Source organism: Plasmodium fragile (genome assembly GCF_000956335.1).
Source record: "Plasmodium fragile strain nilgiri unplaced genomic scaffold supercont1.35, whole genome shotgun sequence".
In the NCBI taxonomy this organism is placed as follows: domain Eukaryota; phylum Apicomplexa; class Aconoidasida; order Haemosporida; family Plasmodiidae; genus Plasmodium; species Plasmodium fragile.
In genome coordinates, this window is record NW_012192615.1 from 160,787 (window position 1) to 175,309 (window position 14,523).

Here is a 14,523-nt window from a genome sequence, read left to right on the forward strand (position 1 = left end):
CGTGTCGGAACGCCAAACGGGCAACGGGCGCAAGTGTACATATGCGCGCGAAAGGTGCGCATATAATGGGCCTAAATGCGCGTACTCTCATATGTATGGTATATATATATATATATATATATATATATATATTATATTATATATAAATTTTGTATGTGAATTTTTTGAGCGCGTACTCTTCTCTCTGTGCCCGGGGGCTCGGTGCGAAGGATAATATGATAATTCAATTTTTTTTTTTTTTTTTTTTACAAAAGCGAAATGAAAACCACGCATTGGGTAATATGAAGCGTGAAGTGCGACGAATTGCTCAGAGGGTTTTTTTTTTCCATTTCCGGCCTTCTATTATTTCCCTGCTGATTTGTTGTTGGCTTGTCGTTGATTTCCATTTGATTTTATTTTACGCTGCATTTGTTTCAGGCCTTCTTGTCCCAGGAGTCACTTTGACGTGAGGCTTAGAGCAAGGCTTAGCGTGTAGGGGTTGTAGCAATTTGGGCACAGCATCAACGCAGCCCGTTTACCCGAGCCTTCCCCTTTTTTTTTTTTTTTTTTTTTTTTTTTCCAGCGTGGTGTTTGCATTACATGTGGATGTATTTTTGTTTAAATTAAAAATACCACACTGTTGTAGCAGCGAGGGGGTGGCAACAAGGCCGTTACATAAGGGCCGTGACGAGGACGTGACATCGAGGCCGTGGAAAGAAGGCCGTGAGTGGAGCAGCCTCATTATGCAGGCATGTGACAAGTAGCTGTTGTGTTGGTCTCCAGCACACACAGAGGAGGGACAAGTCCCCCCACCCTACCTATACCATCATTTTTTTTTTTTTCCTTCCAATTTTGCACAAAATGGATTCTCCCGTCACGTCCAATTCGCCCAGCAAAAACTTAACCCTTGATAAGATTCAAATTTTGAATTTGTTTAAGCTGTTTGATAATCTGCCCTGCGACCCAAAGGGAGAAAATGAGACATGGTTAGTGCATGGCGTTATTTTGCGTGGCTTTATTTTGTGCGTGATGTTATTGTGCGTGACGTTATTTTGCGTGACGTTATTTTGCGTCGCTGAGTGGGTAGACGAGATGCATTTATTATTAATTTTTTTTTTATAATTTTTTTTTTTTTTTTTTTTGCCCCCCACCCCGCAGGCACATCGTGAACAAAGAATTCATAGACAGCCTGAGGAGCTACGAAGAAGGGAAGGCGAGTCGGTACCACACTCTCATCAACAACAAGATATTTGTGGAGGATGCGAGTAACGTCACCACGAGGACGAGGCTGCTTAAAGATTACGAAAATGGCAACGGAGTCAACTTCCTCCTCTACCCAGAGAAGGCCATAGAGGTGCTGGAAAAGCATTTTCAATTTAACCTAAAAATCCCGCGAGCAGTTTACCCTTATAAAATTCCTAACAGTGAGAGAGTAATTTATAAGGTAGACATCCAGCCGCTCAAAGTTGTGGTGTACTCGAAGAACCCCAACGACTTCAGCAACCCTGCCAAGATGAAGATCGTCTTCCTGCGCAACGACACGGTGGAGGACGTACTGAAGGAGGTAAGGCGCGTGTTGTAGCAGCGCGGGGGGTGAGCCTGCTGCACGTCACACCCGCTTCCCTACACAATTGCGTCACTACCCAATTGCGTCACTACACAATTGCTTCTTTTCCCCGCTCCCCACGCAGATCGTTACCGACTTCGACCCGACGAGCTTCAAGAAGAACCTATTCTACGCAGAAGAGATAAGCGGCCAGAGGGAGTACAACTGGGAGCGTCTCTACCTGCACGATTCAACGGAGTACCCCCTAAAGAAAAAGATGCACGAGTATGACATTGATGAAAGGACCTGTTTGTTAATAACAAATGAGCGAGCAGACATAAAGTGCCTGACGAATGAAAGCGACTATGGGTACACGAGACGGGAGGCTAGTTTCAGGAGATCTGAGAAGGAGGAAGACTGTATGAGGGGTTACTCCAGTGGACGCACTGGAGGGTATGGTAGTAATAGTAGTACTACCCAGGGCCAGGCATACACCCAGGGGTACCCCTCTGAAGACAGCATGGTGAAGCAAATAAGTTACATATTTGAGCATGGGGGGGATAGAGGTTTGATCAACTTGGGAAATACATGCTTCTTGAATTCCTCCCTGCAATGCTTAGCGAAAATAAAAAAATTTTCCAACTACTTCCTAAGTGGGACTTTTTGGGGTCACATAAATTACTCGAACCCAGTGGGTCAACATGGGCGGCTAGCTAAAGCGTATTATGAAACGTTATTAGAGCTGTGGAAGGTAAATAAGAGAAGCGAACCGTACGCCCCAAAGGCATTAAAACAAGCCATAAGTGAAAAGAGGGATGAGTTTTATGGGTACCAACAACACGATTCACAAGAATTATTAGCCTTCCTGCTTGATGGGCTCCATGAAGATTTGAACCTAATACAGAAGAAGCCCTACTATGAAGAGAAATTACAAGGAGGGTTAGATAAACGAGATATAGATGTTGCTGAAGCGTCGTGGAATAGGCACAAAGAAATTAATAACTCCATTATTGTGGACCTGTTCCAAGGACAGTACAGATCTCGCTTACAATGCCCTAATTGTAAAAAAGTTAGTATAGCATTTGATCCTTTTATGTATTTGTCAATTCCCTTACCACCTAAAAAGAATCACCGCATTTGGTTCCACGTCATTCTAACTCGGGATGCTCCCATAGGCATGAGATTTTCCTGCTCCTTTAGTGGTTCACAGGAGGTCTTAAAATTGAAAAAAATTTTTTTGACCATAATAAAAAATTTAAAAGTGAAAAGGAAGAATATTTTACTTCATAATAAGTGTATAATTCAAAATAGCAAAGAGGGTTCGCATGAGGGAAGAAGTAACAGCCATGCGAATGTAGCTGCCGCTGGTAGTAGTAGCGGCAACTGCCTGGGGGGAGCGGACAGCACCAGTTATAACGCCTTCAATTTTCATTATAAATATTTAGATGATAAAAATGAATTTTACGAAGATAATGAACACAACTGCACCAATGCCGATATTGCAAATTACGTGAGGGCAATAAAAAACAAAAGTAAAATAAAAAACACTTTGAAGGAGCAAGAAATTTCTACCTTGTATGAGAGCATTTGCGCCATGTGTAATATACCATCGATTGAAGAGTTAGAGGTTAATAATTTAAGTTTTCTTTTTACCAAATTTAAAAATCTTGCATGTAATCAGTTTTTTCATGTCTTAAATAACTCCGATTTTGTAACCGAACCTCATACAAGAAATGGAAAAGGGATAAGTCACATATTCGTTTTTATGGTCCCTAAGTTTTATTCTCACCTGGTTGATAAAAATGGAGAAGTTAAGGTAGGAGATGAATGTTTGGAGGTGCTTACCAATTCGACCGTCACCACGAACAACACCAGTCTTAAGGATGAAGAGATGAATGTGAAGAATGAAACCAGCAATAACAATATCGTTGAGAAGAAATCGCTTAAGGAGAAGAACAATAATCACTCTAGCAAAATTCTTAAAAAGAGAAAGGGTCTGCTGAGTTGCTGCAATAGTAATGGTGGTAGTCCTGTGCGGAAAGGAGAGAAAATGCACCCTTGCGGGGCAGAGGAGGAAGAAGATGAAGAGGTCAATCCCTTAACATCCACCGCAGGGGGATCGAATGGAAATGCTAACAACAGCGCAGTAGAGCAATATGAAGAACAAATGGAAGAGTCAAACGATATTAACATGCAAGAGGAGGCATCCTCAGAGACACCTTTAAATGATTCTAATGGGATAAGCAAGAGCAGGACCCACTGCGAACAACACATTTCCTACAATGAACTTTTTAAAGACCGAATTATGTTTAACCAAGATGTTTACAATTTACACGACAAGTACTTCTCCCTCTTGATAGTACCTGTGTGTAAAGATGAGCAACTTTTTTATAAAATGAAAAATAATGATTTGCCCCTCCTCTTTAATGTCCCCTTCAATTTTACGCTAAATGACCTGTACGGCAAGGTAGAAAATGCCTACCAGAAAAATCACGCGATTAGTAGGGCGCCTAAGGGGACCGTCCCCACCACGTCCACCAAGGTTACTAATCAAGCAGATGTTACCAGCCCGTACGGAGAACTGTACACACATAATGCGAATGCAAAAAGTGGAGGAGATGAGGAAAGTGCTAAGAAGGATAACATATCGAGTAGCGACGTGGCGAATAAAGCCATCACAAGTGAGTATGACCGTGTGTTGGAGGAGAACGCAAGCCCAAGCGAAGTTGGCGCAGAGGATGACGGCACCAACAGGTTCACTCTGCATCTGTCCAGCTATAACGTGAAAGAAGAGTGCATGTCCAAGGATACCCTGGGGCTCGAACTCAAAAGAGATGAAACGTACCTCTCAGATTATATAAAAAATTCTGAAGAAAAGCGACTCATAATTATACACCTGTACAGTGGGGACATAGAGTATGAATTATCCCTCGACATAAAGACTATCACCTTTGTCGACTTGGAGGAACGTTATGGCATTGACACTTGTTTGAAATTATTTTCAGAGGAGGAGCACCTAGATGAGAATAACACCTGGTATTGTGGCAATTGCAAACTCCACGTACAAGCTTATAAAAAATTGGACCTATTTCGAATGCCCATCATTCTCATTCTACACTTGAAAAGATTTAACAATACGAATAGGTGGTTGAGGACAAAGATCGACTCGTATGTTTACTACCCTCATAAGGAAAATGAATACTTGAATATGACTCCATACATTCTGGAAGATGGTTTAAAGCACATGACAAAAATGGACCCTGGTTATTCCCCTTTGTATGAATTAATTGGAGTTAATTGTCACACGGGTGGTCTGTGTGGGGGGCACTACTTTGCGTATGTGAAACTCAACGGCCAGTGGTACAATTTCAATGATACCTATGTGACCACCATTGACGAATCACAGATCAACACTAAAAACGCCTACCTGCTGTTTTACCAGCTGCATACCCACAAGAATGAGACCTTTACGGGTGTAGCAGAGGAGAGAAATTTGGCTGAAGAGGAAGCCATTCGCATGGCCAACGCGAGTTACTACAACTAGGTGGTTAGGATGTAGAGTCTCATTTATATCCCATTTGTGAGCAGAAGAATGAAGACAGCCCAACCGCTACTTACAGCATTAGTATATATACACACACACACTTCCCCCCCCCTAATGTGAAGAAACCCCTTGTTGAAAATTTTTGAACGTTTGCACGGGAGGCTGCTTAATTCCCCTGTGTTTTACTGTGGGGCGGTCTCCCCCTTTTTTTCCCTAGCGTGTTTCCCCTCCCTTGCGTTTGCCGCTTTCTCCTTTTAATTAATTGCTGTCTGCATTCCCCATGCAGAGGCCCCCACAGTCCATTTTCAGTGCCATCCTGTTAACTTGCTCCCCTCCCGACCAATTCGCCCCCACTTCCAGAAGCCAGCCGTGTATCCCATTTCAACCATTTGCCGTGTCAATTTTGCACCCCAAAGCAGTAACCCTACTTTAAATTAATTGTTTACACTTCATAAAAAATGAAAAAAAAAAGATGAAGCGCCTCTACTTTTCTTTCCCGTTACTGTTGGTGGTTCTCCAGTTTTATGTGTGTCTTTATGTAGGCGCGGGTATTGGCGCCGCCGAACCGTACCGCTTTTTTTTTTTTTTTTTTTTTTTTAACCCATCCCGCATGTCACTTGACCTTTTTAAAGAGAATGACCTCACGTCGTACATGTTCCTTTTTAATCCCCATTTCGTTTCGTTTCGTTTTCGTTTCATTTTTTTTTTTTTTTTTTTTCAACCCCCATGTGTTCAATTTTAACTCAATTTGTCAAGCTAACCATTTTTGCATTTTGGTTTTCTTAAGTTGGGAAACCACCCCGCATACAATGAATCGTGTTAGAGAGGGTTCCGTCCCCCGTCCAGTTGTGATGGGTGGATGCTTTTACGGTACGTCCGCTTCTGCGTCGTGTGAAATTGAAAAAAAAAAAAAATTCGAATTAGTCTGAAGTTGGAATAGAGGTTTAAGGGGCGACCGGGCTGTTGCCGCAAGCCCGCCCACGTGTGTGTATACGCACACACAAACATACGCTCGAGTAGATTTACCTACTTGTGCAATGTCAAACACGCAAACACATGTGCCCCTCATGGAGCAAAAAAGGAGAAAAAAAAAGAACGGCGCGTTACGAAAAAAAAATAAAAAATTGAGATCGCACAATGGAACTCGGCGCGCAAAAATACGAAGCTGTGTTGTGATGGTGCGGAATGTGTAGATTGTCTGAAGGGACGCAAGCGTCACATGGCCGCTACTGACGCGGTTAATCACGACGCCACTCACGCCGCCACTCACGCAGCTACTCGCGCCGCTAATCACGCGCCTACTGGAATATGACGGAGAAGCGGTCGGAGGGCGACATGCCGGATGCCGTGTCCCCTCCGTCACTGGAACTCCTGACAGGGTCCGGGGTGAAGTACGAGTAGCCGCTCTTCATCTGTTTGGTGATAACGGTCAGGGAGTTTAGCAACTCCTTCTGCTCCTCTTCATTATACAAGCTAGGAATTTTTCGAATTTCCAAATTTTTGGCTAAAATTTTCAACAGAAAAAAAATATCATCGTAGCAGTTGGAGTCCTCCACATACCTGTTCAGGTAATGTATGGCCATGTAATACTCCTGAAAGGTTATATTTTGAATGTCGTAGGCCAGATTGGAAAGGCAGTTGTCTCTGAGGTCTTGCAGAATACACTTGATGGTTCCCTTTTGAAATTTCAGGATATTTTCAGAGAGGTAGTATAACGAAAGGAGGGAGGACACGTTTTGCGTGGAGCATGAATTTGAAGACACATGAGCTGAACATCCTTTTGACGTTACATGGTTTTCTTCCTCACTCATCACGTTGCAGCAACCGGGTTGGAAAATCGCTTCTTTATTGTATACTCCTTGTAGAGTGGTCCATTCCTCGCTTTGTTCATTCTCCTGGATGGGAGGGGTGCCATTATCAATATTTCTCATGCTCATTGTGGCTGTCGTATCTGCACTTGGGTTTGTCGTAGCAAGATGGGTGTGTGATGCCGCCTGAAACGCTCCACCCTGGTATGCCCCCATTCCTGTCGTGTCCAAGTGAGCACCGGAGTAGTCCTCCTCATCAACCACCTCGTCGTCTTCTCCCCCCTCCCCCTGCTCCTCTTGCTCAAGCTGAACATGCAACCTGTGCGGGTGTGCAGGAGGCGCGAACAAATTGGACCCCTCGACAACATCCACTCCCATCGCCATGGACGCATAAGTAGACACTTCGCCGTCATTCCTCCTCGCCATAAATTCATTCAATTGGGAAAGGTCTTTATATTTAATGTTTGTAATTTTTTTCAAAGCCTCATTGTAGTGTCTCCTCTGCTTTTCATTATTGTCTAGAAGCGGATTCCTTTTCCCCGTCTTTTTATTCTTTTTAGGGTTCCAAAAGTAACCATCCTTTTTTTCATCATTCTCAAATAGAGTTATATAATATTCCTTTGGGAAAATGGTGCTATCGAAATTGAATTCTGCTTCTTCAATTCCATTTTCAGGATCCTTCTTTAACTTTTTATAAGCATTGTATGCCCTCCTACATTCTATGGCCATTTTTTTCGCTTCCAAATAGCCATACTGTTTTATGGGGTAGTACTTGGCACATCTCCTTCCGTGTGAGGTGTACCAGGTGGCCTTCCATCTATATTGCTTCCTGTCATAATGGACACCTACAATTCTTGAGTTTATGTCGTCGGGGTTGTTCTCCTGGGTGATGTCTCCCCCGTTGGGAATTTCTCCTACGGTGACTTCTTCCCCCTGGTGTACTTCCTCCTTTAACCTGTCCTTACTCGCTCCCTGCGTATTCTCCCTCTTCAAATTTAGCCCTCCTCCAAAGGGAATCAATTCCCTTTCCACTTTGACACCCATCTGGTTCATCCTACTCATGAGGTTATAATTATCTAGTCCGTTCACTATCTCACTGTACTTGTTTATGTTTAGTATGTCTTCCATTTTGTTTCCATCATTCTCAACCTGTTCTTCGTTCCGACCTCCGTCCACTGTGCTGCGGGCTGCACCTTGGGGGGATACGTTTCGTCCTGCGTCGTCGCCGCCAGCCTCGTCGTCCACGTCATTGTCGTCCATGTGGTCATAATCGTTATCATTGTCGTCTTCTTGCTCTTCCTTCCCCTCCTCTGGCACTTGTTCCACTCGAGATGGTCCTGTTCCCACATGCAGGTAGCAGCTATCATTATTTGCATCACCCCTGCCTTCCATCAAGTTGGCCCTGCTGACCTTATCTTCCTCAACCACCTGAATGGTTGCAGCATCTCCCTGTCTTCCGTCCTCATTCGTGGTATAATAATTATTACCCCTGTCATCATTGTAACTGGAGTTATGTGCGGCGTCTGCTGCGGCCGCGTCTGTTGTGTTTTCCCGTTCCCCTTTTCTCCATCTGCTGTGCGCCTCCCCTATATCATGCAAAGGCCCATTAGAAGACAAATGCATTTCAATATTTTTATAGCATGAGGAGGTGGAGGACATGTGCGAGGAGGATGATTTAAAGGAAGAAGATGTCCCTGTTGATGTGTATACAAAATGATTCTTTTTTGACTCCCCTTTTTTTCTTCTTCCTCTTTTTTTTTTTTTTTTTTCATTTTCTACAGTTGAATTATTCCCCATCATTGTCTGAGGCAAGGCATTGCTGCTCAATTGCTTATCATTTTCATTCGCGTTGTTCACACCACTGCCCACCACGTTATGCATAGAAATGATCCTCTTGTCTCCATCCAAAGGAGTCTCTCCGCTTCCGAAGCGTCTCATTTCGTTACTGGAGTGCGCGATGGGGAATCCCATGGTTGCATTTGCAAATGGCATGTACTTGTTCGCATTCGCTGGTGTTCCTTGTTCAAGCATTATCATCTTCTGTCTCATGAGCATCATGTTTTCCAGGTCGCTTCGGTCAGCACTGGCGTCGACACGTGCGAGGTTCTTCTGTTCTTCCTTCACATGGTCTGTACTAGGGTTCACACTATTCGACCCTTCATTTGGCTGGTTCGGTGTACAGCCAAAAGGGGCGCCACTGGGGAGGCCGCTATGTGGATGGTCATGCTGCTTGGCCATGTCGCCATTTTGGAAGTCCCCCTCGAAGAGGTAACCCTGCACATACTGTTTGTCCCGACCACCAGCGTTCCGTGCGGCGGGTGCGTTCACGTTTCCAAGGCCCCCCCAGATGTGTTGCATGTGTTGCACGTGTTGCAGGTTATGCTGGGGATTCATGCTGCCCGTGTACTCCCCGCCGACGCCTTGCGAACTGGGCAGGCTGCCACCGGGAAAGTAGGGGGTCCCCTTGGGAGGGCCGCTGTACTCCATGTCCTTCGCGCCCCCGTCGCTTCTGTAACTGGGATCCTTCTTCTCACCGCTGCTGACACCGCTACTCAGGCCGCTACCCACACCGCTGTTCGCACTACCGGAGTAATTGCTACACAGGGGGTAGTTACTCGAGGAGACTTTTCCTGGGGCGCGGTTGCCACCTTCGTCGCCGCCGTGGTGCATACCTTGGTTGGCAACTTGGTTGTCCCCCTGACCTTCACTCATTGTGCTGCCCATCTCCCCACCCTGATAATTGTTAATATTTTTTCTCCTCTTGCCACATCCGCTGCTCGTCTTGTCTTCGTTCAAATTATCCTGCTTTCGGAGACCCCTCTTCTTGTAGCCTTTCCTGGGTCCTCCCCGTCTGAGCTTGCCGCTGCCATTGCCGCTGCCCATCTCGCTAACAGCAACGTTGGCGCCCTCCGCATGGTCACTCCTCTGCTTGCTGCTCTGCTGGCTGGCCCGGTAGGCCTGCTCAAATATAAGTGCCTCCTCAGGAATCTTTTGAAAATTTTTACAATAGATGGCCAACCTCCTTGCATAATCGAACCCAAATAATTTAATGGGGAAATATTTGGCTACTCTCTTTCCATCTTCATTCCAATTGACACTCCATCTTTGTTGGTACCGGTCAAAGTATACTCCCTGCACGAGTGGGAATTTTTTTGCCCTTCGAACCATTTCTTCTGTTAATATAGCCTTGTGCAATTTGTACTGTGCACCTCCCTTCTTACTTGGCAGGTGTCTCAACAGGTCGAGATATTTAAACATTTCTCTTTCATCCATGGAGTCATTAAACAGGATTGGGATGTTGCTATCGTGTTCTTGTCCTAAGGAAGAAGACAAGTCGTTTTTTTTCCTTCCTCCTTTTGTTCCTCTTTCGTTTGTATCAGGGTTGAGTTGTTCTGGCTTGATTTGGCCACTCATGTAAGCTTCATTTGCTTGGTTCCTTTCTCGTACCTTCGGGTCTGTGTGACTTCCCGTTCGTTGGGGTGGCCTTCCCCTTGCCCGTCGGTGATGAACGACTTCCTGTCCTTCTTCACAGTACATCTTGCCATTCACTCCTTCAGCGCCTTCCTCTACTCCATGTACTTCGCCTGCTTGTACTTCTCCTTCCTGCTGCTCATACTGTGCTCCCTGTTCTTCCCCTACATGATCAATCCCGTTGGCACCATCCTGGTAAAACTTCGCATCCCTTTTGGCTTCCCCTCTGGCCCAACCTCTTCCACCGTATCCCTTCCCCAATCCTCCCCTGAGAATTACTTTAGACCCATTTTTTATTACTTTCTCTTTTCTCCGCATGGCCCTCTCTTCCTTCCTTTGGTCACTCATATTTTTGTTCCTCTCCAAAGCAGCATTATGCTTTTCGCTTTTTTTCTTTAATTCCTCTGACCATAAATGAATGCATTTTTTTGCGGCATTTCTGAGGGGTCTCCTAGGGTATGTCTCATTCGTATGTTCATTCTTTGCCCTTCCTGGGTCGTCACCATTTGGCTGTTCCTCTTGTTCATTATGTTTGGACTGACCAAGGGTCGGGTCATTCATTTGGTGTTCGCCCGCCGCTGCACGGTCTGTTGCACGGTCTGTTGCACACTCTGCAGTGCAGTCGGTTGTGCAGTCGGCTGTGGCATTGACGTCACACGCACCAGAGGACTTCAAACTAATTCGTGCTCCCCCCTTTGTATCACCATTAGACTCTCCAGACCTATTGACACAACTTTTACTTTTCCTTCCTGCCCGTCTTCCCACCTTTTTAGGCATGGCAAAAGTTTCGTTATACACATCATGTGTATTGCCCCCGTCTTGTGGTGGGGTTGGCTGCTGGGCGCCATGATTTTCTGCGTGTATTTCTCCACTGGAGCAAACCACGTTGCCGCTTCCATTTCCGTCGCTGATGCCGTTGCTCGTCATGCGCAAACGGCTCTCCTCAGTGGTGTCCCTATGAATGTCTTCATAGAGATGGTGATAGTGGCTACTCACATGCACATTACTTTGCTCCCTCTGTTGAAATAAAAATTTTTTATCCTCCGAATCAGTACGTAATTCTTCTTCGCCGTTCTCTTTACCCTTACTTGTGATTTTTTCTCCAAAATGATTTGGCAGCTCCGATATTTTTCCGTTGTCCTCTCCCTGATCTATTCCCCCTTGGATGTAAAAATGGGTCGCTGCGTTGACGTGATGCTCACCATGTGCAGTTGTCGGTCTCACAGACAGGTCACTCTGGTGTGCATCTTTCCCCTCATACAGGTGCGTACTGGCGAGAAAAGCCGTCTCGTCGTGTAAATTCCCTGTTGCTTCTATTTCTCCTTCACCGTTAAGCTGGTAGAGTGGTCCCCCTCCTACAGAGGTCGCCCCTTCATCATTTTGAATTCTACTGCAAAAGGTACCCAACTGGGTTGATAATTCTTTATTGTCCACAAAGGCGTAGTTGTTGTGCACCACTTCTTGTAGTTTGCTCAGATGGGGTTGATCACAAAAATTAGGGTTCACTGGATTAGGTATTTTATCCTCTTTGCTTTTCTGTTCCGTTTCGCCAAACGGTTGCGCGATGGTTAGAGGCATTGTGTTGTTCATTTCGGGGTTGACAATATGCTCCGCAAAATTGCCGCTTCGATCATCACTTCCATCCTCGCCGGCTGTACATTGAATCTGACGTGCCTCTCCATTTTTAAAAAAATGAACACCATCGCAATTTTCTACGTAGGTGGTCTTATCCGTTGGGCCTACCATCTCATCGAACTCAAAACTAGGGTTGAAGTTGGTGTGGTCCGTAACGTCTGCCTCATTGTTCACAAGACATATATTATTTTCATTGCTCATGTAGGTGGTACTGTTATCATTAACCTTGCTCAGAGCATCTTCCGTGTTGGTGAGGTCACTGTCCATCCTACTTATAATTGTGTTCATTGTTCTTTTATTACATGCGTCTCCATCATCGAAGCATTCCGTGGTGCTCCCGTCCAAGTTCTTTATATCACAATAGTCTGAGTCGTATTCGTTGCTTTTTCCTTCACCAATGCTACTTCTCATTTGTCCTGCGTTATTTGTTTCTACATCTTTCACCCCCTTATCCTTCAGCTGACTAATGTACAAATCGTAATCCCTTTTGTTGATTCCAATTTTTATCCCCCCTGTGTGGGTGGTACTATTCCCCCCGCTCTTCTCTTCCCCCGAGGGGGTCGTGTTTTCTGTGATGGCTAAAGCGTTTACATCATGGATGGGGTCGATCTGGTTAACCTGGAAGAAACCCTCGTCAATAGGATCAATGTGGCCTCCCTCCGGCCTGTCCCCTTTCGCAGGCACGACACACCTCACATCTGCTGGAGTGTCTCCCTCCTCGGTCTCCATCGTTTCGTCGATGTGGGTACACTGGGACATGAGCTGTGCTTCTGAAATGGTGAAAATATATAATCACAAGTTTTGCTTCAAAATGGTGCCTCCACAAAATATACAACACGAGGCAACGGGGCTGGAGGGCAAGGGAAGCGGATGGACTAGAAGCCTCGCCAGGGTGCAAACGAATGTGCAGCGAGGATGCTTGGCGATAAAAAAAAAAAAAAAAAAAGTGCATGCAGAAAGGGATCCGGTCTCTGTCCACAGGAGCCCAACTACGCTAGAAATAAAACTCTATGGAGGACTCCTCACAGGGTACTATAAGCACGAATGGGAAAAGACAGGATGGAGAATAAAAAGGAGGAGATATGCACGGTTACACAAATATGTACGCAGCAATTAATGGAGTGACACTAAAATGGGGCAATGAATAAAATTTCCTCTGTCGCTGTACCCCCCTGGCAACATACAGAAGATAAACTTAGCGGCATCATCAATCTACATCCATTTACAAGCGCACAAGAGTTGGCGGCATAACCAGAAAAAATTAATTAATGCACGGTGTAGACCCTATTGGGGCGAACAAACGAGCAAAAATGGGGGCAAAAAAAAAAAAGATACGTACCTCGACGCTCCTGAATATATGCATACGTGCACACATAATGGGTAGCGATGGTGCCGCTATTGGTGGAGCTCCTTTATATATATATATATATTTTACAAAGTGTGGGTGCAGGTCGGCTGATGGACCCCAAGACGAATACACACTTTATATATGTGTTGTATTTCGCTGCCTTGCCGAAGCTCCGCTTCCGCAGTGGTAGATTCTCCCCTATGCAAACAGATTTGTTCTAACAATCATCACACATAAAAAATTATGAAAACAAATAATGAAGGTGTAACCTCCCCGTGGGCACAAGCAGCGGGGAGGTTGAGCAGGACGGCAAGAGTGCTGAACAGGTCTACTAATGAAAAGGTCGAGTGGATTCTTCCCACGCGACGATTCACATAATGCACATAACAACGTTCCTCAAAAAAAAGAGGTGATGGAAAAAAAATTACGAGGAGCGTACAAAAAGGGTGCAAAAAAAAAAAAAAAAATAATAAATAAAATAAAAATTATGAACAGTGAAAAAATTGCAAAAATTGCAAAAATAAAATCTTTGAACACAGGGATAATCAACAATGCATATATCGGGCTAAAAGATAATAAATTCACAATTCAAGTGAATGTACAAAAAATAAAAATAAAAAAAGGAATGGAAAAAAAGGGTTACATAATTTTCATACAACTGTGAGACCATCTACTATCCAGTCAACATGTCAGAAAAAAAATTGACTCTTAGTTATGTCTGTCTTTTTTTTTTTTTTTTTTTTCAAAATATGCGTATTATCACAAAAAAAAAAAAATAATAATAATAATAAATAAAGGGGAGGGGAGGGAACTATGAACCAGTTGAAATATGTGCATGAACATATGTACACACACGTGATGACTAACTTTTATGTATTGAAGAGATAAGTGAACTATGCTTCATATGTTCACCCCCCCCCCCGGGTTGTGCAGGCCTACGGGCGCGAAGGGGGGATATACTTGGGCAGAAAAAACACATTGAACTATAACACATCATTTATATGTGCATATTAGGAGGCGAATTATTTAAACTACGCACAAACGTGTACAGGCAAGGCCCTATATTAGTAGTCTTTTACTAACACGACAAATGTACTCACTACATGATCTGGTCAGCATATTTTTTTTCATCATCCTTGGTGATGAAAGGAAGGCGAGTTATGCATGTCTTTTAGAGACAGTGTCACTTGTA

General features: G+C 44.4%; 2 protein-coding genes across 2 annotated transcripts; one reads left to right on the plus strand and one right to left on the minus strand.

Annotated features, from left to right (window-relative positions):
* Window positions 1-840: 840 nt before the first annotated feature.
* On the plus strand, window positions 841-5,069 carry AK88_03208 (uncharacterized protein; the record flags this gene model as incomplete). The annotated part of the gene is made up of 3 exons (XM_012480829.1): window positions 841-965; window positions 1,138-1,543; window positions 1,671-5,069. 3 exons carry the CDS (start codon window positions 841-843, stop codon window positions 5,067-5,069), a joined length of 3,930 nt encoding a protein of 1,309 aa, XP_012336252.1.
* Window positions 5,070-6,367: 1,298 nt separating this feature from the next.
* Window positions 6,368-12,712, minus strand: AK88_03209 (uncharacterized protein; the record flags this gene model as incomplete). Its single annotated transcript, XM_012480830.1, has 1 exon — window positions 6,368-12,712. One exon carries the CDS (start codon window positions 12,710-12,712, stop codon window positions 6,368-6,370), a length of 6,345 nt encoding a protein of 2,114 aa, XP_012336253.1.
* Between the last annotated feature and the right edge of the window lie 1,811 nt (window positions 12,713-14,523).